The sequence below is a fragment of the Scyliorhinus canicula genome, chromosome 2 (genome assembly GCF_902713615.1).
Source record: "Scyliorhinus canicula chromosome 2, sScyCan1.1, whole genome shotgun sequence".
In the NCBI taxonomy this organism is placed as follows: Eukaryota; Metazoa; Chordata; class Chondrichthyes; order Carcharhiniformes; family Scyliorhinidae; genus Scyliorhinus; species Scyliorhinus canicula.
The window spans coordinates 27,862,329-27,890,044 of record NC_052147.1 but is presented as its reverse complement, the minus strand read 5'-3'; the positions used below and the strand labels follow the sequence as shown (position 1 = coordinate 27,890,044).

General features: G+C 48.3%; 1 protein-coding gene across 3 annotated transcripts; it reads right to left on the bottom strand.

Annotated features, from left to right (window-relative positions):
* Positions 1-216: 216 nt before the first annotated feature.
* On the bottom strand, positions 217-27,171 carry LOC119951580 (alpha-1-antitrypsin-like). Of its 3 annotated transcripts, none has more exons than XM_038774768.1 (5): positions 26,995-27,171; positions 26,089-26,765; positions 12,195-12,465; positions 4,476-4,623; positions 413-637 (listed from the first exon to the last, which is right to left on the bottom strand). In XM_038774768.1, exons 2-5 carry the CDS (start codon positions 26,756-26,758, stop codon positions 449-451), a joined length of 1,278 nt encoding a protein of 425 aa, XP_038630696.1. In that variant the 5' UTR covers positions 26,759-26,765; positions 26,995-27,171; the 3' UTR covers positions 413-448. The 3 variants fall into 3 exon arrangements, with proteins under 3 accessions (XP_038630709.1, XP_038630696.1, XP_038630703.1); XM_038774775.1 differs by having other exon boundaries at positions 26,971-27,108; XM_038774781.1 differs by lacking the exon at positions 26,995-27,171 and having other exon boundaries at positions 217-637; positions 26,089-26,758.
* Positions 27,172-27,716: the final 545 nt, after the last annotated feature.

The window sequence follows — 27,716 nt, the reverse complement described above, 5'->3', positions numbered from 1 at the left end:
GGGGGGGGGGGGGGGGGGGGGAACCCACGCAAGCACACGGGGAGAATGTGCAAACACCACACGGACAGTGACCCAGAGTCGGGATCGAACCTGCGACCTCGGTGCTGTGAGGCAGCTTTGCTAACCACTGTGCCACCGTGCTGCCCGGGTCAGTGTAGGCTGGATGGGTCGAATGGCCCCCTCCTGCACTGTAGAGATTCTATGACACTGTAAAAGTTCAGATGCATTGTCTCTTTAATGTAAATTACATTAAACAACTTAATACAAAGCTTTATACAAAGCATGATAAAGAATAAGTCGACATTTGCTCCACTTGGTTATGATTGTAGAGAATTTTATTTCATGACCCTTAGAGCTATTTGAATGTTAACAGCTGTTACAAGTAATTTCTTTGCTTTTAATTTATTGAATACTGCCTTTCTGTGAAAGTGTGGGGTATGTACCAGCATTAAAGAGTGGGGTTCATCACTCGTCCAGCAAACAACACACACTTGGTGTTGTGTTCAGCAATTAATAGTAAGAAAGGCCTGTTAAGTTTCAGCTGAGAAGGTCTTGACATTGGCATTAAACCAATGCCTGTAACTGCTGCGGCTTCTGTTCCTTTTTCATCAACATCTAGCACTGCCTCGTGGACCACCTGTAAAAACAAGGAAACGTGAAATCTGATTAAACCCAAATAACGGTTGGAATTTTATCAGCCTTTTGTCAACGGGCTGGGTGAGAACGGTGCCAAAATGGCTTCAGGAGAGAATCCTGATGTGTTCCCATTGCCCAAGGATATTCCCAATGGCGGGAATGGTAGCAGCTCAACTGACTGGAGGCAGGTAGCCAGTTCAAGGAGCTGCCTCAGTCCCACTGATATTACTGTGCTGGAGCTCTCAACTCTGCGATCACCAAGTCTGCCCAAGATTCAGTGATCTTACTTTCGCTGTAGCCATCAACCTCTTTTTTTCCTTGTGTTTATTTCTACTTTGTGCTTTATTGATGCTAATAGCACGAGCACTGGTTTGAACCTTCCTTTATTCTAAGCCACATATATCTGACATTTTGTCCTCCACCTTGCCCATTCTGTCGTTGCTGTGTTTAGCTCAAATCTGGAAGCAAAGTGGCTCACTACGAATGGGTTTCCTTGAAGCCCTGCGGTGGAACTGGCTGAATCAGGGTTTGTCTGAGCTGTCTGTGAAGTTACAGCAGTAGAAAGGGAGCGGCTTTGATAACATTTCCTAGGCATTCTATCACAGTATGTCAAAACTGTGAAACTTCTAATCTCCTTCAGCATTACCTACAATGTATAAGTTTTTAAAACCCGTGCTACTTTGTCTTCATGTATCTCATCCGGTCCTTGAAATTGCTGGGTGTCAGATTTCCTCTGTGTTACTTTAACAACATTATCACCCTGTTTAAGATACAATAATGAACATTGTAGTTGAAGTAGCCCAATCTGCAGCCTTCCAATGGAATCATATTCAAAACTTTACCAATTATTCTATTCAGGGGCTTCAGCCCTTGAATAATTTATGCCTTGCTGAAGTTCCACTCGAGTATGAGGGTCACGCAGCACATCAGCAAAGAGCTGGGGGATTGGACAGTTAGGTTGGGTGAAGGGATGCAACATCGAAGAGCAATTTCCCAGATTCTTTTCCTCTAATTGGCCTGGTTTTTGAACCTTTTTTCACATATTACCCAAGAGATCAAATGGTTTTCTGTGGGATAGAGATACACAAACAATTGCAAATTCATTTTTTTCCAATTAAGGAGCAATTTAGCGTGACCAGTCCACCTACCCTGCACATCTTTGGGTTGTGGGGGGGAAACCCACGCAAACATGGGGAGAATGTGCAAACTCCACACAGACAGTGACCCAGAGCTGGGATTGAACCTGGGACCTCGGCGCCGTGAGGCAGCAGGGCTATCTACCGCACCATCGTGCAGCCCTGAATTATATTCTATTCGTTCATGGGATATGGGCATCGCTGGCTGGGCCAGCATTTAGTGCCCATCCCTAATTGCCCTTGAGGGGACAGTTAAGAGTCAACCACATTGGATGGATGGAGAAGGGGGTCTTTTCCTTAAACACTTATAACAGCTGTACTAATTATGAATACTCTTACTTGGCTATTTAATGTCTATTTATTGTTGGATTGCGAATTCCAGAATAATGTCAATTAAGTGTAAATTGAGTAACCGGGAGTTAACAAGGCAAGGGAATACGCAATGAGTGGCAGGACCTAGGAAGTACAGAGGACTAGAGGGACATTGAGATGCATGCCCATTGATCCTGGACAGGTAGGTATGGTGGCGAAGAAGGCATATGGAATACCTTTATTAGCCGAGGCATTGAATATAAGAGTAGGGAGGTTATGATGGAGCTGTGTAAAATACTCATTCAGCCACAGCTAGAGTACTTTGTGCAATTCTCATCACCGCTCTACAGGAAGGATGTGATCGCACTGGAAAAGGTGCAGAGGAGTTTCACCAGGATGTTACCTGGGTTGGACCGTTTCAGCTATGTTGAGAGGCTGGATAGGCTGGGGTTGTTTTCCTTAGAGCGGAGAAGACTGAGGGAGGGGGGGGGGGGGGGGGGGGTGCTGATTGACGTGTAGAAAATTATGAGGGACATAGATGGGGTAGATAGGAAGGAGCCTTTCCTGTTAGTGGAGCGATCAATAAACAGGGGGCGTAGAATTAAGGTAAGGGGCAGGATATTTAGAGGGGATTTGAGGAAGAACCTTTTCACCCAGAGGGTGGTGGGAATCTGGAACTCACTGCCTGAACGGGTGGTAGAGGCGGGGACCCTCACAACATTTAAGAAGCATTTAGATGAGCATTTGAAATGCCCGAGCATACAATGCCACAAAACAAGTGTTGAAAATGGGATGAGAATAGATAGGTGCTTTATAGTTGGGGCAGGCATGATGGGCCACAGGCAGGGCGGCATGGTGGTGCAATGGGTTAGCCCTGCTGCCTCATGGCGCTGAGGTCCCAGGTTCGATCCCGGCTCTGGGTCACTGTTCATGTGGAGTTTGCAAATTCTCCCCGTGTTTGTGTGGGTTTCGCCCCCACAACCTAAAAATGTGCAGGTTAGGTGGATTGACCATGCTAAATTACCCCTTAATTGGAAAAAAATTAATTGGGTACTCTAAATTTTTTTTTTTTAAATGATGGGCCGAATGACCTCCTTCTGTGCTATAAGGCTCTGTGGAGGGAATTATCCGGCCATTCTCACCAGTGGGGTCTTGCAGTCCTGCCGGTGGTGAACACTAGCCGTTGATTCAATGGGAAATCCTATTGGCAGTGGTGGGACTAGAACAGACCGGACAAAGGCGGGTTGTCTCCCTTCTCTGGGAAACAGAGCACCGGGGAGGGCATGGAAATACCACCCCCAATGACTCTATGATGTAGAAAAAACTATCACAGTTGAACCTGTTATTTGCTGACCATGGGTCATCTCCGGTTCAGTGACAGCAGATAGCTAAGTCAGGAGAACGTTGCAATGTGCAGGTGAACGCAGTCTGCTTCCAGCCAAAAACAAAACAATGGCCGGGATTCTCCCCTACCCGGCGGGGCAGGGGGTCCTGGCGTAGCGGAGTGGCGACAACCACTCCGGCGTCAGGCCTCCCCAAAGGTGCGGAATTCTCCGCACCTTTAGGGGCTAGGCCCGCACCGGAGTGGTTTCCGCTCTGCCGGCCGGCGCCAAAACCGGCGGCAACGGCCTTTGGCACCCGCCGCCAAGCGTCGGGTTGGCTGAGAGGCCTTCGCCGGTCCATGCATGCGCCGGTGCGTCAGCGGCCGCTGATGTCACCACAGGCGCATGTGCGGTGGGGGGGGTGGAAGAAAAAGAGTGCCCCCACAGCAGAGGCCCGCCCGCCGATCGGTGGGCCCCGATTGCGGGCCACGCCACCGCGGGGGCACCCCCGGGGTCCGATCGTCCAGCGCCCCCTCCAGTTGGCCCGCTCGTGCCGCCAATCCTGCTAGCACCAGAGGTGCTCTAATTCCCGACGGCGGGAGAGGCCTGTCAGCGGTGGGACTTCGGCCCATCGCGGGCCGGAGAATCGCCGCGGGGGGGCACGCTGATCGGCGGAGCGTGATTCCCGCTCCCGCCGATTCCCGGGTGGCGGAGAATTCTGGCCACGGCGGGGCCGGGATTTATGCCGGCCCGCGGCGATTCCCCAACCCTGCGGGGGCCGGAGAATTCTGCCCAATGTCCTATTGTCACCAGAACACATGATAACGCCCATTGAAATCACCTTTAGGGTGCACAAAGTCAAATATATCTTGGGGATGGAACTCCGGAAAGATGACAACGCAGGAAAGAAAGATCACAAAAAGATTTTAGGGAATAATTCTGTCTTCTGATGATGGTTCAAATTTTAAGATTTGAAACATTCAGATAACTTGTCCAGGTTTCACAATCTATTGCAAGTTGAATAAAGATTGGTTGTTACTTGCATTTCAGTTCATAATGTATGTTTTACCTTCGATACTTGTAGTGGTGCAGACTTTGTGATTTTGGAGAGGTTTGCCTTATTAGTGAAGGCGTCCACGATACCCATTGACATCAGTAGGTGTTTGAGCTGGTAGGAAGACTTCAACGAAAACTTTGGGAGGTGCAGATCCACAGATCTATTTGGTGTCAGAAAGATATTTACTTCACTCATAATTTTCTCCAAACCTGTACACTCATCTTACCAAGCCTTCTGTATGATCTATATATATATATATTCCCAGTTTCCATCCATTGACTGTACTTGGCAATGGTGATTGTGCGCTGGAACATTCCAGAGTGTCATTGGTATCTTCCTGACCATACACTCCCCTTCCAGCAGGGGGCACTGGTCAGCAACCAGGAGCGGTAAGACAAGCACAAAGTACCGGAGGCACCTGCTGAGAATCTGTATTCGGTGAATCAGATTTTAATTTTAAAAGAAGTTTTACATTTAAAGCAGCTGTTGGGAAAAACGTGATTTGAAGTTTTGTTCCAATATCAAATGTACACTTTCAGTAAAATTACTTGCAAACTAAAATGATCTTCATGCATTTCTTTAGTTTTAAAAATTGTCTTTGATTTCCACACCTGCTAGGAACTAAATGTGGAACAGGAAAAGTTCATTTGAACAACTGCCATATTACTTCCAATGATACAGAGAAAATCATGTACTAGGTCGGATTTTGCACCGAGCAGTTTGGTGTACCTGCACGAACCCAAAGAATTTAAATGGGGTTTTACACTGCAGAAAACAAACCTTTAAGTCAGAGACCCCAAAAAAGCACGAGGTAAATAACTGTGCATCTCTTTAATGGTCAAACTGAGGAAGCATTAGGAGCAGCAGAGTCTGAGCTGGGGAGTATCATCACTCAAGGATAATGAATTCAATGTCAGAATGCGTGCAGAAAACAAAATGAAAGGAAAAGAAAGTATGGGCCGAGAGTGAAAGAGAGAAATAAGCAAAAGCTTAACAATATTTTCACTTTAATGAACAATTTTTTAAAAGAAATCTCCGACCTGAAGGAATCAGGGGCTGGAGTCACTGTTTCTGAGACTTAGCGTTGACGCCTGCAGAGGAACTGTGGCGTTTTATGATGGAAAATTGGCACTGAACCACCACCCATCCTTCTACCGGTGAGGACTGGCAGCCGTGCCGAGTAAAACCCCCGTCTCCCATATGAACTTGGCCCATCGGCGGTGGTGAATCGCTGAGGCCCCGGAGATAGAAGGTCAGGCCCGCCAATGATATGCCAATCGTGCTTAAACGCCACATGGTGAGCGACGCATTTACGTCATTTTCGGGGTGCTGGAGCATACCCCGAATCTGGAGTCAGAGGCTATTCTCCGCCCAATCGCGTATCGCGATTGTGCTGTCAATCAACGGTGAATCCAGCCCTTGATCCTTCAAAATTATAAAGGATATTTTTTGGTGTCAAAGTGATTGGCAGTGATTTATCACTCTGTTCAAAGGAGCCATCCCCAGCATTGTCTGGCAAGTTTGATCCTCATCGATGAGGCAAGTACAGCATCTTCACATTGTTCAATGTATGTGAATGGTCAGCCAAATGCGAGATGCCTTTTTTTTTAAGCAGACATTTAGAGCAACGTTGCATCTCGGCCAACAACTCCGGATTTCTTCTTGAAACTGAGCAAGTGTAATTGTCTAAAGCTGCTGTCTGATTCCTGCATCAACAAAGGTGAGTGGCGTTAGCCTGATTGCTGTTTCTACCACAAAATCTGGCCAAATAGCCACCTCTCTCTGTCGTCTATCTTTGAGAATTCTCACAATGCAAGACCTTCGAGAAAATAGCACCTAATTGCAGAATTTGATCTCCCAATTAAACCTTAAGCCCAAGAAAATCAAACTTTTTCTGATTTTATTCTAACCATAAATGAATGTATTATCCCAAGACCAGGTATTCACCGTTCAGTAGAGAAGACAAGAATTTAGGTACATTTGACTCTGCCGATTTTCTAAACCTCTTTATCATTAACAAAAAATGATAAAAATGATAAACCTCATGAGTTAGGATTTCCCTGTTCTATAATGGAGGCTATTATTTTAACACTGCTAAACACCCTCAAAAAATGGCCATTTCTTCACAGGAAGTTCAGTAACTATTGATGAAACTCCTGACCAAAATGAATGAATACAAAATTCCAGGATATTAAGCATTCACGGAAGTAGAGGTCGAACAAACAGGATCAGGGGCAGTTCGTACTGGCGCCTGCTCTGTTACTGATCACAGCTGATCCTCAACATCCTCTACTCCCCACATTTAAAAAAAATAAATTTAGAGTACCCAATTCATTATTTCCAATTAAGCGGCAATTTAACGTGGCTAGTCCACCTACTCTGCACATCTTTGGGTTGTGGGAGCGAAACCCACGCAGACACGGGGAGAACGTGCAAACTCCACACGGACAGTGACCCACACACGGGATCGAACCTGGGTCCTCGGCGCCGTGAGGCAGCAATGCTAGCCACTGTGCCACCGTGCTGCCCACTTATCCCCACATCCATCAATTTTGGACTTGAGCCATGGTTGGATTTGAACTTCTGGATGGGACCTTACCATAAAATGGCAAACTGTCAGTTCCATTGAGAAAAACGGTGCGAATCCCGCTGACGGTGTGGCGGGAAATCTCATGTAATTTTGACCTTCTCAAGCAAAAGCTTTATTCTTCATGCGAATCACCCCACGCTCTTGGCGGCCTCACACTGATTCGCTCGTTCCGGGGAAACGTGATCATTGCAATCACTGGGGAATTCCATTTAAACGCATCCCCAGCACTTGTTCCAGATCCATTGGAGAGGGTGACAACCAGGAAACCTGCTCCAAGATTCTTGGTGGGAATCCTCGTCAGAATCCTGGATGAAGTCCAGAAGGGGCGGGATCTCCTGTGCCCGCATTCCAGAAGGTGTCCTCAGCAAGGTGACGACCCCCACTTCTCATGCGGCCCTCTTCCCCCCCCCCCCCCCCCCCCCCCCCCCATCACCCCCACCCCCCGCCCAATCTGCATGGTTCCCCTGTTACTTCCCCGTTACTTCTCTGGTCCTCACATTCCTTCTCTCACTCCAGTAGCAAGCATGTCTCTGCTCAACCATCTGAACTGGCAGGACTCCTGAATACACTCTCCGCAGGACAAACTCGAGCACAGCAGGCATGAGAGGACACTGCCACCCGGAGCCATGTGAGAGCTCCTCACCCTCACACTACATGAGGAAAGAGCCCTTGAACCAGCCGGGGAGGAGGAGCACCACGTTGTGTCAAAGGTGAAATGGAGGAAAGTGAGAACCCTAAGGCCACATCCTCAAGCCTTACGTGAATAAAGATCCCACATCATTTATCCCCCCCGAATGTACTAATGCCATCTCCCTTCGCTTGCAAAGCCCAGATCATCCTCATGCCGCCTGGATACCACTGAGCTGAGCAGCTCAGAGGGGGATTCTTGGATCATCACCATAGAAGAGGTATCACAGCTCTCAGCCACATCCTCCACCAGCGCAGATACTCACACCTCAGCAGGATTAAGTGGTAGGCAGGCATATGGATCAATCGCTGGTGAGCATCTCTCAGCTGAAGACAGGTGGAGGCAGGGACGGCCCAGGGATTTGGCATGCAGAGGGATGTTGGAGCCTAGGACACTGCTGAGCCCCTTGGCTGATGACACGTCCCTGAGTCCAGTCATCCCAGAGCTGCTGGAAGTGCAAAGGCTGAGTTGTGAGAATTAAGAAGGATTGACAGCGTACCTCCTCAGACTACAAGGCCAAGAGAGGAGTCCCATTGCCTTCTGTCCAAGGAGATGGTGCCATCATTGAATCGCAACAAGGCCAACACAGTGAAGGTGGCATCCGCTGTGTAGACCTTGCCGCAGGATGTGAACTCCATGGTTCAGCTCATGACCACCATGGCTCAGGGCATGAGTTCCATGATGCAGGCCCTGGTGGGAATCCACAAGTGTCAGTACTTGAGGATCGAGGGGCTTCTGGATCTCTCCCCAGCTACCCCTCTAGCCCATGACAGGAGCCTCCAGGCACGGAAGGGAAGAGGATTGGCAGTTACGCTGTATGGGGCCCTCCATCCAGGAACTCTGGGGGTGTCCAGCCCATCGAACAACCACTCCCTGTGAGTGACACACCTCCAGCCCAGCACTGCAACACACATGCAGCCTGAAAGTAGGCCCAGACCCTCAAGGTCTAGCCCCCCCCCCCCCCCCCCCCCCCCATGGGACACCATTCAGCTCTCTGTCAGGCAGGAGTGAGACATATTGCTGGGGTGAGAGGAGCATCGCTCAGTCCTCAATGCAAATCATCATCATTCTCCTGCAGAGCCGGCCAATGGCTTTAGCACCTGGGTTTGGACACCATCATGAAAACCTACCACTGGCACCACTGCAATGATGAGATTACGCTCTCCACTGTGGGAGAGATCCTCACTCCTAAGTCCTGGCCATCCTCAAACAGAGAGGCTATGAGGGCATCCCTCGCTCATTGACCCATGCGAGCCCTGCCCATGGCCAGAGGTCCTTCTTCCTCCTCCTCCGCAGGTATCATATCACCACCCTCCTCGACATCCTCCTCATCTGAGGGTATGTGACCCTCCTCCATATCCTCCTGGTCCAGATGGTCTGCCCTCTGCAGTATCAAGGCGTGAAGCAGACCACAATAATGTGGGACACCCTCTAGGGGTTGTACTGGAGTGTGGTGATATACATCACTGTAATTACACAAGGGGTTAATGTAAATACATGTAGACTAGCTAGACGCTAGAGGGAGCACCAGAGACATGACACACAGACATTCAACTAATAGGCCAGTAAGAAAGGACATGACCAATGGACATTCACGATGCATACAGAGGTGACACTACCACAGGAGGGCATTACACCAACCCTTAAATCAGGACACAGCACACATGATCTTCCTCTTTCCAGTGGAGACACTCAGTGTGTACACAGGGTTGATTCAACATCACACCCACCACCTGGATTGTAGCAGACTGGTTAGATAGTTAGTCTGAGTAGCTATAGCAGGATTAACAGGAGAGTCGAATCCAAGTAGGAGAATCGTTAACAGTTTAATAAATGTGTTAAAGCTATCTCCAAGTGTGAACCTTCCTTTGTCAGAGCGCACATCAAGGAAGCAGCTTATGCTACGTCAAGAGCATAACAAAACAGGAGGACAGCCCCTGACCAATCCGCAACCGGATCCACTTTGTGAGTGGTCTTATAGACCAGCACGTGTATTGATATATGAGACCCGTTGTAGGGAGTCTCCGCAGATGTTTGTGGCCTTCACCCTGGTATCATCAGCCACCTTCTGAATGGGTACCCTTTTTCCCCGAGGAGCTATCCTGCTCTCCCTCAAAAACGTCTGGGAAAAGCGAGTTCCCTAGGATGTAAATGTCATAGATGCTTCCTGGAAACGGGCACACACCTGCATTATGTGCATCTTGTGGTTGCAAACAAGTTGGACATTGAGAGAGTGGATGGTGCCATGGAAACTGGAGGGCAACGTGGTGCAGTCTATCACACCCTGCACCTGGGGCAAGCCTGCCAAGTGGGAGAAGCCCATTGCCCTGGTGGCCTGGCTCTCCTGGTCCTGGCCTTTATATATCCGTGGGCCCTTGCATAAAGGGCATCTGTTACCTTCCTAATGCATTTGTGTGCGGCTGAGTAGAAGATGCCACACAGATCACCAGTGCTGCCCAGAAACAAGCCAATCGCATAGAAGTTCAGAGTGACAGTAACTTTAAGGGACATGGGTGTCCTCCTATTCCGTGTGGTGCCAGCTCTTGCCAGACATGGCAAAGGTGGTCCACTATCCCCTGGGACATTGGGAGGTAGTATGTCTGATGCCGGACCACCCTTTGCCGGTTGTGTCTCCTACAGGGGTCTACCATCTGTGGTGCTGCTTCCAGAAGAGTTAAAAGCCCAGCCTCCCCCTCCACTGCAGGGCACCGGTCCTGGCCACACGCAGCAGAAAGGCCAACTCGAGAGGCTTCGTGATTGTCCAGAATCGTGTACTGAACGTGAAGAACACTAAACTGAGTGGTGAGGATTCCTGACCGAGCCCGTCCCTTCAGCTCTCCACTCATCCGGGACCTCCACCATTTCCCTTCACCTCTATGCTTCACCTCTACCCTCACACTAGCAAATCCCCACAGCGTTCCCTTTCAAATCCACTAGGATTAAGGGGCCAGGACCCTCAAGAGTCTCAGTGGCACCTTTCCCCCCACTTATCCCCCATCGAACCTTTCATTCAGTGACAGGGCAGTTGAGTGGATGCATGGGGCCAGCGCCGGCCCTTGGGTTGCTGGCGCCCCAGGCAAGCTGAACTTCGGCGCCCTTCGGGGGGGGGGGGGGGCGGGGGGTGGGGGCCGGCCGGGGCGGGGGGGGAGGCGGGGGGGGGGGGGGGGGGTGAGGCGGGGGGGGGGGGCGGAGGGGGCGGAGTGACCACCGGCGAGCCTGGATCCATCCGCCATGTTTGTGCGGGGCGGGCTGAGGGAGGGTGGCCACCGCGCATGCGCTGGTTGGCACCGGCCCAACTGCGCATGCGCGGGACCCGCACTCCTTGATGGCGCCCCCTAGCACATGGCACCCCGGGCGACTGCCCGAGTTGCCGGTACCTTGAGCCGGCCCTGCATGGGGCCATCGTCTGCATCCTCACTGGGCACCTCAAAGACCTAGAATGGGATGAAGTCTTGCATTCAGTCAGTCCAAAGATGTGCAGGTTAGGTGGATTGGCCATGCAAAACTCTCCTTAGTGTTCAAAATGATAGGTGGGGGCTGGGCTGGGATTGTAGCTGGAGCTGGGGTGGGGTGGAATGCTCTTTCCAGGTGCCGGTGCAGACTCGATGGGCTGAATGGCCTCCTTCTACACTGTAAATTCTATTGGGGTACACATCAGTGTAATCTGTGTGACGTTAACTCTTGTATGAGCATTGGAGTGCAATGCTTGGGACTGAAATCAGAGGCTCTGATCTTTAGCTCTTCGGATTTCTTTGGCACAATTGACTATTCAGCAAAGGATGAGGTGGTATAATAGGCATTTGACTGCTTCTTGTGGCAGATGAGGCAGAGCTGATTAGAGTGAAGCTGGGGCGGGGGGGTGGGAGGTCTGGAATGAGTGCTCGCTAATGACATGCTAATGCATTTAAATGAGATTCCTGGGCTGCCGCGGCGTGATTCGCAATCTTCACTTGTGAGCTGGGGTGAAAATCGGAAATCCCAATCACACCGGAGGGAATCGCGCTTTTCAATTCTCTCCGTATTTGAGTCCGTGACGTATTTAGTAACATCTCAAATTTACCCCTATATCTCCAGATCATCAAGTGATGTCCATGAAGTGGTCACCAAGTAACATAACCGCTAGGCTACCATGTCCATTAGCCAGTGTGCCTCTGTAGATGTCAGAGGTTGGATTCGGATCCACACCTCGACAGATGCTGAAATGTGAGGACAATGACTTGGATCGCTCGGCCACACTAATCCCTCTCAGGTTTTTCGCCTGTGTCTCCTCTTTCATGAAAACAATGGACCTCTGGGCAGGAAGAGCGTGCAATCAGAAAAAAATTGATGACTGAAGTAAAATTATCACAAATCAATGACCTTTTGCCGCCTTGACACTGATGGTAACACACGGCCTCTGGACAGCTGGGAAATAATTATACTGAACTGTATTTCACCAACGCAATGAACTTACCCAATCCGTAACGAGGTTATTAAGGTTTGAAAATTGGTGATGGTCAGATTTTGTTCCACTCCTGCCAATTTCCCTTGGTCTGGTAGTATCAGGACTAGCGAAGCATTTCCTTTATACGGAATCAAAATCACAGAACTGGCAAGTCCAGTATCGTAATTCATAGAATATCTTCCTTTCCTCTTCATCATTTGAACTTTAACTGTTGTTGTATTGTCTACATGAAAGTCATCTTCATAAGTGTCCTGAGGGTCAAAAGGTTTCACCCATTTACCTAAAACAATCAAATAGAGATAATAAAAATGAAATGAAATGAAAAATGAAATAAGAGGCTGGACTGAACTGTTTACTCATGTGTTTGAATGCATAAGGATATTTTTCCTCAGTTCATTAATATTAATATCAAAGATTCTTTTCAAATCTTTCCGTTGCCTTGACCGTCCCTTTCTCTGCTATCTCATCCACCCGTGCAATCCTTCAAGATTGTCGCACTTCTCTAATTCTTGTGCGGTTCAGGTTTCAATTGGAAAATGCTGGATAAATGTAGCAGGTCCAGCAACATCTGTGAAGAGGGAAACACAGTTAACATTTTGAGTCCATGTGACCCTTCTACAGAACTGGAGAGGGATAGCAATGTGATGAATTGTACACATGGAGAATTACTTGAACCTCGTCCAATTTGGTTTCCTCTATTCACTTCTCCCAATGCGATCTCCTTTCCCCGGGGAGACTAAATGTTGACGGAGTGACCACTTTGCGGAACCCCTTCACTCTACCTGAAAACATGATCCCAACCTTCTAGTCGCTTGCCATTTCAACGCAACATCTTTCCCTTATTACCATTCCAACCAGACTCCAACAGTAGCTAGCATACTGGACCGAAACCCCAATATCTTACCTTATTTGTAAGACTGCGAAAAGAATGATTCGCTACTGGAGCGATTGCATGGAAGAAATAGGACTTGGTTATTTTTAGAACAAAACGTTATTATATTAAACTTTTAAACTTCACCCCTGAAAAGAACAGCTTACAATTTACACCACAAACACTACTGCTCAATTTCCCATTAAACAAGAAAAGAAGCATACAGCTCTCAATCTGTGGGAGAATTTTGGCTCAGTGTCAGGCAGGTCAGAATTCAACTCCTCTTTCCAAATTTTTCTCCAAAAACGGACTTTCTGAAGCTTTTCAGAATGTCTCTCTGCATTCCTTGGCTCCATCCAGCAAACAACCTCATCTCCCCAAGCTGAAAAACAAATGATCGACGCAGGCTGCAAAGCACATTTACTCTTCGGGGACTTCCCCAGTCAAATCACAGTCCATTAGTCCAGACTAAAAAATACGATCCTTTGTCAATTTCACCTTTTAGCTGCTAAAAGAACCCAGGTACTGTAACACAGAATTATGTTTTTAAAAACATAACCACTGCAGTCAGACACACTTTATCCCCAGGCTTTTAACCCTTAAATTGCCCAACACTTAAGAGTCTAAAATTCCTAAAGTCTTCCAGTCATCATACTCTCATGGCCATCCTCAGTCTTCTGCAATGCTGCGGTGAATCCCAACACAACTGGAAGAACAAAACCTCACCTTCCAATTAGGCACTTTACAGCCTTCTGGAGTCAACATTGAGTTCAACAGCTTTACACTTTGAACTTTCTCCCCATCCTAACTCGCCCTTTTGATTCTGTTATTGAATTTCCTGGCTTGTCCCAATACAATCAACCCCACCCCCACATGACCACTGTCCCTTCTTGTTCAGTTTTGCCCCCAGTGAGCACTAGTTTTTGTTTTATTAATTCAGCGTACCCAATTCATTTTTCTTTCCAATTAAGGGACAATTTAGCGTGGCCAATCCACCTATCCTGCACATCTTTGGGTTGTGGGGGTGAAACCCAAGCAGACACGGGGAGAATGTTCAAACTTCACATGGACAGTGACCCGGGGCCGGCATCGAACCTGGGACCTCGGCGCCGTGAGGCAGCAGTGCTAACCACTGGGCCACCGTGCCGCCCCTCACTGAGCACTATTAACACATTATGTAATCCTCCATTTGCCACTATTAATGCTCTTCAGTCCTTAATAACATCATTAAGATCCGCTTTGTCTCATATCCATGACATCTTTGTCAATCTCTTTTTAGCTCTGTCCTATCACTGACTTTCCATTCTACCCCACTTCCTTCCTCTCCAAGTATATAATTTATCACATTCTATCCCTTTTCAGTTGTGTAGAAGAGTCGTATGGACTTGAAACATCATCTCTGTTTCTCTTTCCCTACATGCTGCCAGACATGTTGTGTTTGACCAGCATTTTCTGTTTTTAATTTCAAGTTGCCAGCATTCTCGGTATTTTGCTTTATTTGATTTACTTCAATTTACCACTTGCTGCCTGGGCCGTTTGCTCTGGAATTTCCTGCCGAAATCTTTAATTTTTAAACTAATCTTTATTGTCACAAGTAGGCTTACATTAACACTGCAATGAAGTTACTGTGAAAAGCCCCGAGTCGCCACGTTCTGGCACCTGTTCGGGTACGCGGACGGAGAATTCAGAATGTCCAAATTACTTAACAGCACGTCTTTCGGGACTTGTGGGAGGAAACCGGAGCACCAGGAGGAAACCCACACAGACTCTGGTACACCTTTCTATCGCTTTAAAACCCCTCCCTAAAACTAAGCTTTTTGTCACCTGGCCTAATATTCTCTCAGTGGCTCAGTGTCAAATCTTATTTGACAATAATGGCCCTGTGGTGTTTGCTACATTGGCACGATTTAAAAGATTATAGTGTTTTAGGATTGGTTACTAATATTCCTTATTGGCTTATGGGAACTCTAACTTCGAATGTAGGTTAGATGAAAGGGGCCATGTGACCTATGCTGCCATCTGTCTGACTGTGAGCCTGGGTGGGTTTAATTGTTGGAGACCTGAAGGAAGACTCAGAGGGCTGGATTCTCCGGTCCCCGATGCCGAAATTGTGTTCGGCGATTGGCCGGAGAATCACAGTTCCCGACGAAATCGGATGTGGCGCCGCTTTTGCAGTGCTCTACCCCGCCAAAGCGTATCGACGGCCTCAGGACATTGCCTGAGGCCCGCGGCCCCCCCCCCCCCCCCAAATGCTCTGCCCCCGATCGGCTGAGTTTCCGACGGCGTGGGACACGTGTGGTTTCACAGTCGAGGGAGGGCCGATCCGCTTGCAGGGGGGGGAGATTATTCTGGGCTGGGGGCACTGTGGGTGGGGGAGGGGGGGGGGGGGAGAAGGTGGGATTATTTCGTGGGCCAGGTCCATGAGCAGCCGCCGCCATGTAACACAGTGCGGCTGCTGCAGGCCTCCGTGCGCATGCACGGCCATGAACCTAGCAAATCTCCGGGGCCGTATCAGCAGCTAGAGTCGGGTGCTCTATGCTGCCTCCCTGCTAGCCCCCAGCAAAGCAGGGAATCGGTGGCCGTTTTGCACCATTTCTTCTGGCGTAAAAAGCCACCGTTCCCATGCCGGCGTGGGGGACAGAATTTGAGAATCCAGCCCAGATTGTTTTATTCAGAGAGTGATGCAAGGTTGAGGATAATGACTAACAGTTTCTAAGTCCCCAGTGAGTAGACCATAAATCTCTCAAAGTCCCAGAAAATATTATGGATATTAAGTTGTAAAACCTTGTGCTGTACCCCTTTACTTCTAATCTGACAGAAAGTTGGGACCCAGGATAATGAAATAACATTTCCAACGTAGATACAAAACTAATGGGCGGGATTCCCCATTGGCTGATGCTGTAATCGGGCAACACAATTGGGCGGAGAATAGGTTCCGACTTCAAAATTGCAGCGGGCACTGATTTGACGCCAAATCGCAATTTTCCGTCACCTCGACAGCACCGTCAATGCGATCCCGACTGTATGTACAGTGGACACTGCTTGCGTATCATTAACGGGACTGACCCAGTATTCTCCAGGGCCTCCGCGATTCTCCGCCTCCGATGAGCCGAGTTCCCAATGGCGCGGTTCACTTGTGCTTTTAAAAATTGTGAAACCGGCGTCGTGGCTGCTGAGGGAGAGGGAGGGGCTGCAGAAAGTGTCTAACATCTCCATAGTTTGCTGACAGCTGTGCTGCAAGCCAAGGGAAGTAGTGGGAGGTGGCTAGGAGGCGGGGTGTGGGGTCGGGGTGGACGGGCATGCAACACTATTGCCGCAGCCAGAAAGGCAGCCATACAGCTGCGTGTGCTGCTGACAATCCACTGTGAACTTTGGGCCATGGGTCATATAAGTCTCCCCGCAGGCCACCCCCCTAGTTGCCCTCTGGCCCCAGCCGACCCATCAGCTGTATGGGCTCCAGCACAACCAGTGCCACCTTATTGGCTGAGATGAGTGTGTGTGGGGATTGTAATGTGTATGTGTGGCTGCATGTTGTCAGCCTCCTGAGTGTCAATCATGGACCCGGCAAATCCCGTACCATTTTTCATTGGAAACGATTGGTGCTAGCCCCTTCAAAGACATTGAATCGGTCCAGGTTCGGCGCCAGTTTTTTTGCTGTTGTGAAAGCCCACGAATTCTGCACCGGCATCAAGACAGTCTCAGACACGGAGGATCCCACCCAATATTTTTCCTATTGTCTTGAGGAAGAGGATAGAGGATGAGATTGGGTTACAGGCTGCCCTCTAAGCCCAGGAATATCACAGACAGACAGCAGTTGCAGTTTTGTCTTGCGTCGTCTGTGGCTAACTGAGAGGTCGAAACAAGAGGCTGAACCAGCCAGGCCTGCACCGTAAGCGGAGAAAATGCTGACTCTATCACTCACCATGCAGAATATGGGCAGCTGCTCACTTTCAGATTGAAGACCTTGGGCGGGATTCTCTCCTACCCGGCGGGGAGGGCTGTACTGGCGCTGAGGAGTGGCGTGAACCATTCCGGCGTCTGGCCGCCCAGAAGGTGCGGAATCCTCTGCACCTTCAGGGGCTAGGCCAGTGCCGGCGGGGCTGGTGCCACACCAGCCAGTGCGAAAGGGCTTGGTGCCACGCCAATCAGCGCTGAAGGGCCTCCGCCGGCCGGCGCGAGTTGGCGCATGCACGGGAGTGCCAGAGTGTGCTGGCGTCACCCCAGCGCATGCTCCATGACAGAGGTTGACAGCAGTCGCCTGCGGATCGGTGGGGCCCAATTGCGGGCCAGGCCATGGTGGGAGCACCCCCAGGGCCAGATCCCACCGCCCCCCCCCCCCCCCCCCCCCTCCCCCAAGGACTCTGCAGGCCGCCTGTAGAGCCAGGTCCTGCCGGTACGGACCTGGTTTGATTTACGCCGGCGGGAGGCCGAAAACGGGCGGCCGCAGAATTGCCGGTGGGGGGTGCACTGCCAATGGCCGCCGACCAGCGCGGCGCGATTTCCGCCCCTGCCAAAACCCCGTCGCTGGAGAATTTGGCAGTTGCCACAGGGCGTCGGGGCGGGATTCACGCCGCCCCTGCCGATTCTCCGACCCGGCGGGAAGGGCCGAAGAATCCCACCCCAAGTTCAGGATGGCTCAAGGAGGCTGGAAGACTTGTCCAGCTTGAATCTAGAGGGATAAGTCTACAGTGCAACTCCTCCCGCCCCCCCCCCCCCCCCCACCCACACCCCAGTGAGAGATAGTTCTTAGATTAGAAGTTCCCTGGCTGAGAAAATGAAAAGGAAGCAACCCATTAGATATTGGGAGAAAGCTTTGAACTATTTATTATAAGAACTGTAATTCCATGGAGAATTAGTATATTTATGGTATAAATTGTTGTTCCCTTTACATTTGGTTTTTCTGTCTTGACCCTGAGTGTAAGATGAAAAGATTCAACAGCTTGTGCCTTTCTTTCAGCAATACTTAAGTTCTGTCAGCAATTATTTATATATTTCTTGTTAACCAATGTTCTTCCTGTCATTTTGAATGTCTTACAAAATCTCAAAGTAAGAAGTCTTACAACACCAGGTTAAAGTCCAACAGGTTTGTTTCAAACACTAGCTTTCGGAGCACAGATTCACCTGAGGAAGGAGCAGTGCTCCGAAAGCTAATGTTTGAAACAAACATGTTGGACTTTAACCTGGTGTTGTAAGACCTCTTACTGTGCTCACCCCGGTTCAACGCCGGCATCTCCACATCAAAATCTCAAAGAGAATAGGTTCAGGATGAATTACTCTCTCGCATTTATTGCTACAATTTGTTTCCCTGTCATTGGTACTTTGTAAAAGTAATAAATGACAAAGAATCACTGCAAAATCAAGTGTGTAGGTCATACTGTTGTGTTGATTTGAAAAGAACCCCCCCCCCCCCCCCCCCCCCCCCCCCCGCCTCCTATAGGAGAATCAGTAAGTTTCAATGGGATGCACTAAGTCTCACACAACTGATATTCATGCCGAGCTGGTGTCTAAAGAACAGAAATGATCATCCTTGACTGGAGGGAAATTTACCTCCCCAAATTAAATGTGAGCTGAGTATTGTTGTGTACTATAATTCTCTTACCTGCTTCTATTTCTGTACTAGTTATTGATAAAATCTGATAAACTAATAGGGGCCATTTCTCCGCTAGCAGTCTGAGGAGTAAGGGTGAAGAAATATTTTTGATGATTCCCAGAACCCCCTCCTCCAACCTCACACACACACGCACACACACATACACACAATGGTTCCTTTTAGTCGGGTCATCAGTCTTTACTACCAAAACAAATATCATTGCAAAATCCACTGGAGGAGATAAATAAAGCAAACAGAACCAATCGCTGATGCAATAGATTGCAACATCCTTCCATCCACGGGCCCTGGGCTTGAACCCAGTTGAACTGGCAAGATGAAAGATCCTCTCACTGTTGGCTGTAAGTGGAATTAATGTGGCCAGTTTCGACTCCATTGGTAGACGTACGCACTCAGCATGAAATGTTCCAAATTAAGCATTAGTTGGCATTAATATCGTGATTGCACTCACAAGGGCCAGCAAATATGGCTAGTGTTACAACACTCTGGGAAAGTGCACGCTCCAATCCAACCCCAGCTGTCTCCGAGTCACAACACAAGTAAATTAACCAATAATTCTTCTGAAAATACCCAAAGTCTTTGGCCCTTGGCTGCCCAATAATTACAGTCACCAGGTTCATAAGTCTAAAAACAATTGCTTTATTTAATGAAACTATAATGAAATACGCATAAGATACAATTGGTTAACTATTAACTAATTTTGAATTCGCCACCTTAACATGCCTCCACCATCTACGGACACACACACAAGACAGACATGCACAGATGGGTGGAAAGGGGCAAAAATCGCAAGTGAAAGGAAAAAGAGCCTTAGCCTCAGATGATGTTTTTTGTTATCATACATTTCTTCACAGTAAGCTTGCAGATTAAAGTCTTTGGTTTGTAGCCTGTAATGTCTTCTCTGTAGATCCATCCATTCACGTTCTCTGTAGCCTAGAAATTCAGTACTCACAACTTTCCTTGAGAGGCATCTTACTTCATCTCAAACCTTGCTTTCAATTTGTAGTTTGTATTTAGGCCTCTGTAGTTTCAGGAATACACTCCCCACCCAGGCTTTCCGGAGAGAGAGAGATAATGCTCAGCATTCTGGAGAGAGTTAGTTGGAGCTGTTCTCTGCTCTGCCGGAATCAAAACTGAAACTGTGGGACTCTGAAAAGCATACCATTGGGATAAGATCCAAATCACCATCTGTTTCTGGGCAGAATACAGTCTTTAGGCCAATTCATTGGCCACCAGCCAATCAATCAAACTGAGTCCCAACCCATCTCTTGCACATGTGTCTAAATGTCTGCAGCTCCAGTTTAACCCAGCAAGTGATCTCTCCTTAAACATCTGGATTCTTCTGCTTGGATTAAATGCTCAGGCTGTTTGCCTTTTAGAGACATGTCCATTAGTCATCCATGGATCAAAATAAGAATGGCAAAATAAAAGAAAAGAGAAATAAGTGGAATTAAATAGGAAGGACCCTCACACTAGAAAATGAGGTAGCAAATTCTCACCATTGCTGAACTGCATGAAATGTCTTGCTCTGCTGTCCTCTATGCTCCATCTGACCTCAAATTACTTGAAATAACAACAAGCAATGACCATCTCCAATAGGTGAGAATCTAAGCATCTCCCCTTGAGATTCATCAGCATTGCTATCACTAAATCCTGCACCATCACTATGCTGGGGGATACCAGGATAATGTTACGGCTACAAGAGCAGGTCAGACGCTGGGAACACTTGGTGAGTAACTCATCTCCTGTCTTCCCAAAGCCTGTCCACCATCTACAAGACACAAGTCAGCAAAGTGATGGATCGCTCCACACTTGCCTGGATGTTTGCAGCCGCAACATCCAAGGAGCTCAAGACCACTGTCAAAATATTGTGACTTGTGCGAGTAATATTAATCTGACGTTTCACTGGCTGGTCAAACATATATTGGACTATCTAAAAAGGACTTTTTCAAAAGCAAGAAAGGATACTGACTTAAGTTGGCTGCCACAAGTTACCTGATACCTGGTATTGCAAGTTGATCAGTGTCTGGAAAGTTCCAAAGTGAATTACAATTAAGACATGCTGCAACATTCGATGGAATTTCTCACCAGCTGAAAAATTTACCGTAACTGTGCCGGACCTCATGTTTGCACTTCTGCAAGGCTGCCTCTCAAGCGGAGACTGAAGTTCTTCTGGAACATTGCTCCATGGAAAGCTTTTTTCCCTATCTCACCATGATGAACAGTGAATCATTCAGAAGATAGTGGCTGGGACATTACAGACCATGGGAGAATAGCCACAGTTGGTTCAGACATTAGCTGAGCAAATACATTCTGAGTTCATTATGGGGAGAAATGTCATGTGACTGGAGTAACCATTTTTGAAAAGTATTTTAACACAGCCTGTAAGCGCCTAAAACCAGATTAGTCCTGCTTAAAGGGCAGTAATACTCTGCCATTGCCAGTGGCTCCATCGCCAAGGCGAAGAGCAGCGGGGAGAGGGGACACCCCTGTCTTGTCACACAGTGTAGCCCAAAGTATCCAGAACTCACTTGGTTCGTCTGCACATTTGCCACCGGCGCCCTATAACCCAACTGGACTCATTCCACAAACCCGTGCCCGATCCTGAACCACCCAAAACCTCAAAATATGCCCACTCCACCCAATCAAAATCCTTCTCCGCGTCCATAACCACCACTACCTCTACCTCGTGCCCTCCCAAGGGCATTGTAATTGCATTCAATAACATCCAGACATTTGTCGACAAGTGTCTTTCTTTCACAAGCAGGTGAGGGCTTCCATTCATGGCTATGTGGAGGTGAATGTTGCAGGGGAGGTCATAGCCGCCACGCTGTGGGAGGCACTCAAGGCTGTAGTTAGGGGGGGGGGAGTTTACCTTGATTGCAAGTGCACAGGGAGAGGGTGGAGCGGGAAGAGAGGCTAGTTTGGTTGAGGAGACCTTGAGGGTGGATACGAAGTACTCGGTGGTGCCAGAGGAGGGATTGTGAAGGAGAGGCAGAGGCTCCAGATGGAGTTCGGGTTAGTGCTGACGGGGAAGGCGGTGGAACAGTTGAGGAGGGCCAGAGGGTAGTATACAAATACCGAGAGAAGGCAAGCTGGGCCATCAGTTAAGGAAGCAGGCAGTGGCTAGGGAGATTGGCAGAGTGAGAGACGGGAGTAAGGTGGTCATGGGTGAACGCAAAATGGAAGCTGTGTGTATCGTCTGCAAGGCACCCGACAGAAATTTGTCAAGTCCCCGTCAACAGCACCTTCCAAAACTGTAGCTGCCGCCACCGATGCCAACATACATATGGGAGCAAATTCCTCCCTAAGTCACACACACCCCAATCCTAATTTGGGAAGAAGGCCAGGATTTTACGGGGTCCCCTATTCCCTGACCCTGACCGAAAAGTCAGTTGCCAGCCATCACCTGAAGCCCAGCTGCCCCACCATGACATTACACCGGGAGCTGCCTCAATGGTTTCCATCCCGAATCTGGGATGACGTCCCTCTCTGGTGAGCTGCTGACCAATTTGATTGGCCATCAGCTCTGTTGTCCCAGCAGCGCCAGGATCGAGTGGTGGACGCTGCTGGGGCTACAGATAATCCCTCAGGAAGTAGGCTGCTCGGGCCCAGTCTTAAATGTAAATCTTGGGTTTTGGAGGGGCCTGGCTGGCAAGCCCCAGCAATGGATGGGGTGGGGGGAGGGGGTGGGGGGAGGGGGTGGGGGGGTGGGGGAGATACCGTCTTGGTGGGGATGCTTTCAATGAGCACAAAAGGAGGTAACCCCACTCCCTTTCCCTCAGCAGCTTGCACAGGGTAAGGCGGTTGCCAGGCTACCCGCTTGCCCCTGCCTTCCCCTGCCACACTTAAAACAGCAGCAGAGGCAGAATGAAGTTCTTAAGTGATTGTTAATTGGTCACTTAAGCTCTGGTTTGAACTACCACAGACTATCTTAGAATTTACAATGCAGAAGGAGGCTATTCGGCCCATCGAGTCTGCACCAGTTCTTGGAACGAGCACCCTAACTAAGCCCACGCCTCCATCCTATTCCCTTAACCCAGTAACCCCACCCAACACAAAGGGCAATTTTGGACGCTAAGGGCAATTGATCATGGCCAATCCACCTAACCTACACATCTTTGGACTGTGGGAGGAAACCGGAGCACCCGGAGGAAACCCACACACACACGGGGAGAAAGTGTAGACTCCGCACAGGTAGTGACCGAAGCTGGGAATCGTACCTGGGACCCAGGAGCTGTGAAGCAATAGTGCTAACCACTATGCTACTGTGCTGCCCTAAACAATGATCAGTGAATTAAACACTAACACAGTGATCTCTCCTGCTGCTGAAATGTTTTCCTTGAAATAAAGGCCACTGCTTTCTTCTGTTTGAATTAAAGGTACAGGCTGCCTTAAAGACACATGGGGCTGGATTCTCCGACCCCCCGCCGGATCAGAGAATCGCCGGGGAGGGAGGGGCGTGAATCCCGCCCTTGCCGGCCACCGAATTCTCCGGCATCGGAGATTCGGCGGGGGCTGGAATTGCGGCGCGCCAGTCGGTGGGCCCTTCCCGGCGATTCTCTGGCCCGCGATGGGCCAAAGTCCCGCTGCTGTAATGCCTGTCCCGCCGGCGTGAATCAAACCACCTCCCTTACCGGCGGCAGAGATTGGCTGGGACTCGGTTTGATTGATTTAGTTGTTGGCCGGTGAATTGGCCCTGCCCGGTAACAGATGGTGATTTGATCTGATCCCACTGGAATGTTTTCAGTCACAAGGGTTCCAGTTTGTTTTCAGTTTTGATTCTGGCAGCCTGATGGAGGATCAGACTAACTCTCCAAAAAGATCCAACTAATTCTCTTCAGAAGGTCACAGTGAGGACTGTCTCTCTCTCTCTCCGGCAAGTCTGGGTGCCATTCTCTTGAAACTGCAGAGGCCTTAATTTAAACCATGAGCTGGAAAACAAAGACTCCGATCTCTTAATCTTCATCCTTAATGTTTTTACCCCTTTCAACCCCTCTGTATTTGTCTGTCTTGTGTGTGTGGGTAGAGGGTGGAACAGTTAAAGTGGGTAATAGATATTAGCTTGTTGCATTTACTGCATATTTCATCATTATTCGTGTTATAGGGGCTGGTTTAGCTCACTCGGCTAAATCGCTGGCTTTTAAAGCAGGCCAGCAGCACGGTTCGATTCCTGTACCAGCCTCCCCGGACAGGCGCCGGAATGTGGCAACTCGGGGCTTTTCACATTAACTTCATTGAAGCCTACTCGTGACAATAAGCGATTTTAATTTCATTTCATTATAAACAAACAGAAATTGTGTTCAACTTACAAACCTGGTGACTGTAATTATTGGGCAGCCAAGGGCCAAACTCTTTGGGTATTTTCATCAGAATTATTGGTTAATTCGCTTGTGTTGTGACTCCGGGATGAGTGGGGCTGGAATTGACCGTGCACTTGTCCAGAGTGTCAAAACAATGTTGAAATTTATACTCAATAAAAATGTTGAATTAAAAGTCTAATGATGACCATGAAACCCATTGCTGATTGTCGGAGAAGACCGTCTGGTTCACTAATGTGTTTTATGGAAGGAAATCAGCTGTCCTTACCTAGTCTGGCCTACACCATGGCCGGGATTCTCCGAGCCTCCACTCCGAAATTGCGCTCGGCGTGGGGCGGAGAGTGGGGCGCCAGACCCGTGATCGGGTCCGACGGCGGGACGTAAAATCAGTGACCGGAGAATCGGCACCAGTTGCATGCCTTCAGGCGACACAGTGCCAGTCGGGGGCCGTTGAAAAAGGCCTCCGCGGCGATTCAGCCATTGTTTCAACATTGTTTTGACACTCTGGGCAAGTGCACAGTTCATATGCAAGTGCATATCACGTAAATGAATCAAAAATAGAAGGTATGGTGTTGATACAAATTTATTCTTTCTGCTGACGGATCTGAATCCATATCACAATCAGGAATTTGCTTTGGCAAGCACATATAAAGCTGGCCTAGCTTGACCTGGGGTGTAACAATGTTATAAAAATTATATATCGTGACCCTTTCACAACTGCTCCTTTGTTCTTCAGCAAGATTCCGCAAGGCTGTCTTAAATGTGATGAGATGGTCCATTTTGCCATTGTTAGATGAAAAAATGAAAATATATTTGGGACAGTTTGCAAACTTGCTGTCGTATTGCTTATTTCAAACAAAATAATAACTTGTGCCACACTGGCACTCTCAGTTGCCTAATTTAACAGTATTTTTATTGCCAGCTGGCTAAACCTTTTAAACGCAGGCATGTGGTTGATTGTACCCCTGCCAGGTGTGTTTTGGGCAGGAGGGCACAGTAAAATAGGGTGAATGGCTACCTGAACACCCTCACACCAACCCCCAAACTCACCCCCATAATACATTGAAATTGGCAGTCCACTAAGTAATCAAAGATCATTGAGGCTCATTACCCAGCCAGTTGACCCTGATAATACACGGCCAATTCCACCCCTTTTCTTCCGACCTTCCCACAGCCTTAAACCCCCCCCCCACCCCCAACTTCCCATCCCTAACCTGTCAAAACTGTTTTCACGCCCCAGGCTGACGTGCTCTGGGCATCCATGGGTCTTCTTCCTTCTCTTGCGGCCACCTGGCATTTCTGGGACTGGTGGAGCTGCAGGCCAATTTGATTGGCTGACAGCTCTAGAGGGTGGGACGTCTTCCCCAGTGAGGGGCAGAAGTCCCACCAGGCCCACCTAGTCTGCCTGCAGTGCTTTATGAGTGCAGGGTGGGCCAGCATGGAGAAGGTTTGCTCCGTGCTGACTCTTTGTCTGGGGTGGGTGGGTGGGGTGACGAATCACCCCCAGTAGGTTGTTCGATAGGACTCTCAGTTGAATTGCCTGGTCCTACTGCCCACCCCACCCCACCCCTCCTTCAGTTCGGACTCTTTTAGAACTAACTAGGGCAAAAACATAACTTTCCAATCCTAAAGGTGCACATGTTTTCTTGGAATTATTTTCTTAATGAATGCCCTGTCCTGAGAATCTAACCCCTCGAAAGCAAACTTTAACTTAAAAACATCTTTTGATCAAAGATATACCAAGACCATCCCACTCACTCCCCGCCATTTTGTGATTAATTGGTTGAAAGTCGCAAACCTGTCAGCCATCTGTGTACCTTGATTAACATGTTGCAGCTCTAAAGTTCATAAGATTGCCTTGATCGATAAAATATATTTTGCTCCATGTCAATTAGTTTAATATTTCAACAAAATAACTTAATTTTAATTAAATTTCCCTTTGTATTACTAACCCTCAAATTACAATATAGTGAAGCGTTCTATCCACTGGAGATATTAAACTGAAAAAATTAAGACACTTTCCTGCCTGAAATACTGAAGCAACAGCCTTTGTTTTACAAATGCTTTGTATGTGTAAATGAGCTAGAAAAAAAAACTTCTTACCTTTGAACAGGACATAATTGAGCAGTATCATCACAGTGTTCCGATTCAGGTTTTTAACAAGTTCTTGAATTTTTCCCTTTGTTTGCTTTTTCACGTAAGTGTTGATCTTTTTTTTTGCTTTGTCCACTGCTCTGAAGTCAGCGCTGGCCATCTCTGCCTTGTAAAATTGCCTTGCGTCCTCGAGGAATTTCTTTTGAAGACTCAATCCCTGCTGGATGTGCAGCGAGCTGCCCATCGCCAATTGTGGTTCGCTCTTCTCGCTGGTTATCTCTTGCAGGAGAGACTTGAATGCTGAATGCACCTCGGCTGCATCATTCCTGGACATGTTGTGATAGCCGAGAACCTGTAGAAGCTGATCCCGAGTGTCATGCTTTGCGCCCAGTGACAACATGGCCAGGCTGGCCGAGATGCTTACCGGGCTGAAGAAAATATTCCGGGCTGTTGAGCTCGGCTGAGAGGCAATCTGTCTGTAGAGACGCAAGGCAAAATCTGTATTTGCAACGGAGAGTTTGAGCAGGGACAGTTGCCTCTGTAGATTGTTTTTAGTTCTTGAACTAGCATGAGCTTGCTGACTTGACGCCTTCAGAACAGAGATCTTCTCACTAACGCAGACTATCCCACTGCAGAGCACAGCGATGAGTAACAAAGCCACAGGGAGCAGCTTGCCCATCTTCAACCTGCGAAGGAGAGAACAAACTTGTTTGGCACTGCTATGAGATTGTTCGAAGTCTGAGCTGCTTTCGTCCAATTCAAACTTAGAAACCGTACAACTTTTAACGATGATGCCTTATGACACCTTGTCAACAAACTGAGTTCTAACGAGGTTCAAGTATTGCCAACTAAATCTCTTAAAACAAGCCCATTTGGTAAGAAGCTCCTTACTTGATGTCTGATTGTAGTTTTTACGTTGAAAGGAAGCAGGCTGTTGTTGTTCCTGTGGTTTTCCTCTCGTTTCTACATGGTCCTTGGTGTTTAATGCCAATTTATGCCACAGGATGTGCAAACAGATCTGTTATGCATTAATCAGCAAACTGACCTTTGATCAGATGGTCAACATTGACTATACAATGGCGCTTGCAACACAAATATGGTTCCTGCAGCTTCTATAAGGTTCAGAATGTATGACAAAATTGTTTTACAACATTCCATTTGCCTAGCGAATGATTCATTCAAATGAGGGGCATGTCAATCTTTTTATTACCTCTTCCCTGTGACTTCCTCCAAACTGCGGCTCTTCTCAGTCAATGTCGGTCCACCATCTCTCTCATGTTTATTATCAATAAATGCCCAGTGCTGCAGTTGCAATTCATTCTATGCATTTTGATATTCCAAAGCCTAATAAGCTCTGGTGACCACTGAAAAATAGACCAATTGTAAAATTCATTTGCATCAGAAAATTGGGAAAGCTGCCATTTTTCTGTATATATACTACAACCACATTTGTGTAATAAATATATGCTAAATACATAGCCACACTAACGTGGACTGTCACAGTCGTACTAGCAGATGTATCTGGACACACCAGTACACACACACACACAGAGGGCCCGACCTTGCCGCCGATCCCGTTGCGCCAGGTGCATCACGGGAAAGACCAAAAATTGGCGCTGAGCCAATTGCGGTCACCT

What these genes read in the sequence shown, in the direction of transcription:
- LOC119951580 (XM_038774768.1), bottom strand. Translation starts at nt 26,758, where the DNA reads ATGGGCAAGCTGCTCCCTGTGGCTTTGTTACTCATCGCTGTGCTCTGC. An exon ending in ATAACCTCGTTACGGATTGG is followed by an intron (nt 4,624 to 12,194) that starts GTAAGTTCATTG and finishes GACACCAAATAG; the next exon opens with ATCTGTGGATCTGCACCTCC. An exon ending in CACCACTACAAGTATCGAAG is followed by an intron (nt 638 to 4,475) that starts GTAAAACATACA and finishes TTGTTTTTACAG; the next exon opens with GTGGTCCACGAGGCAGTGCT.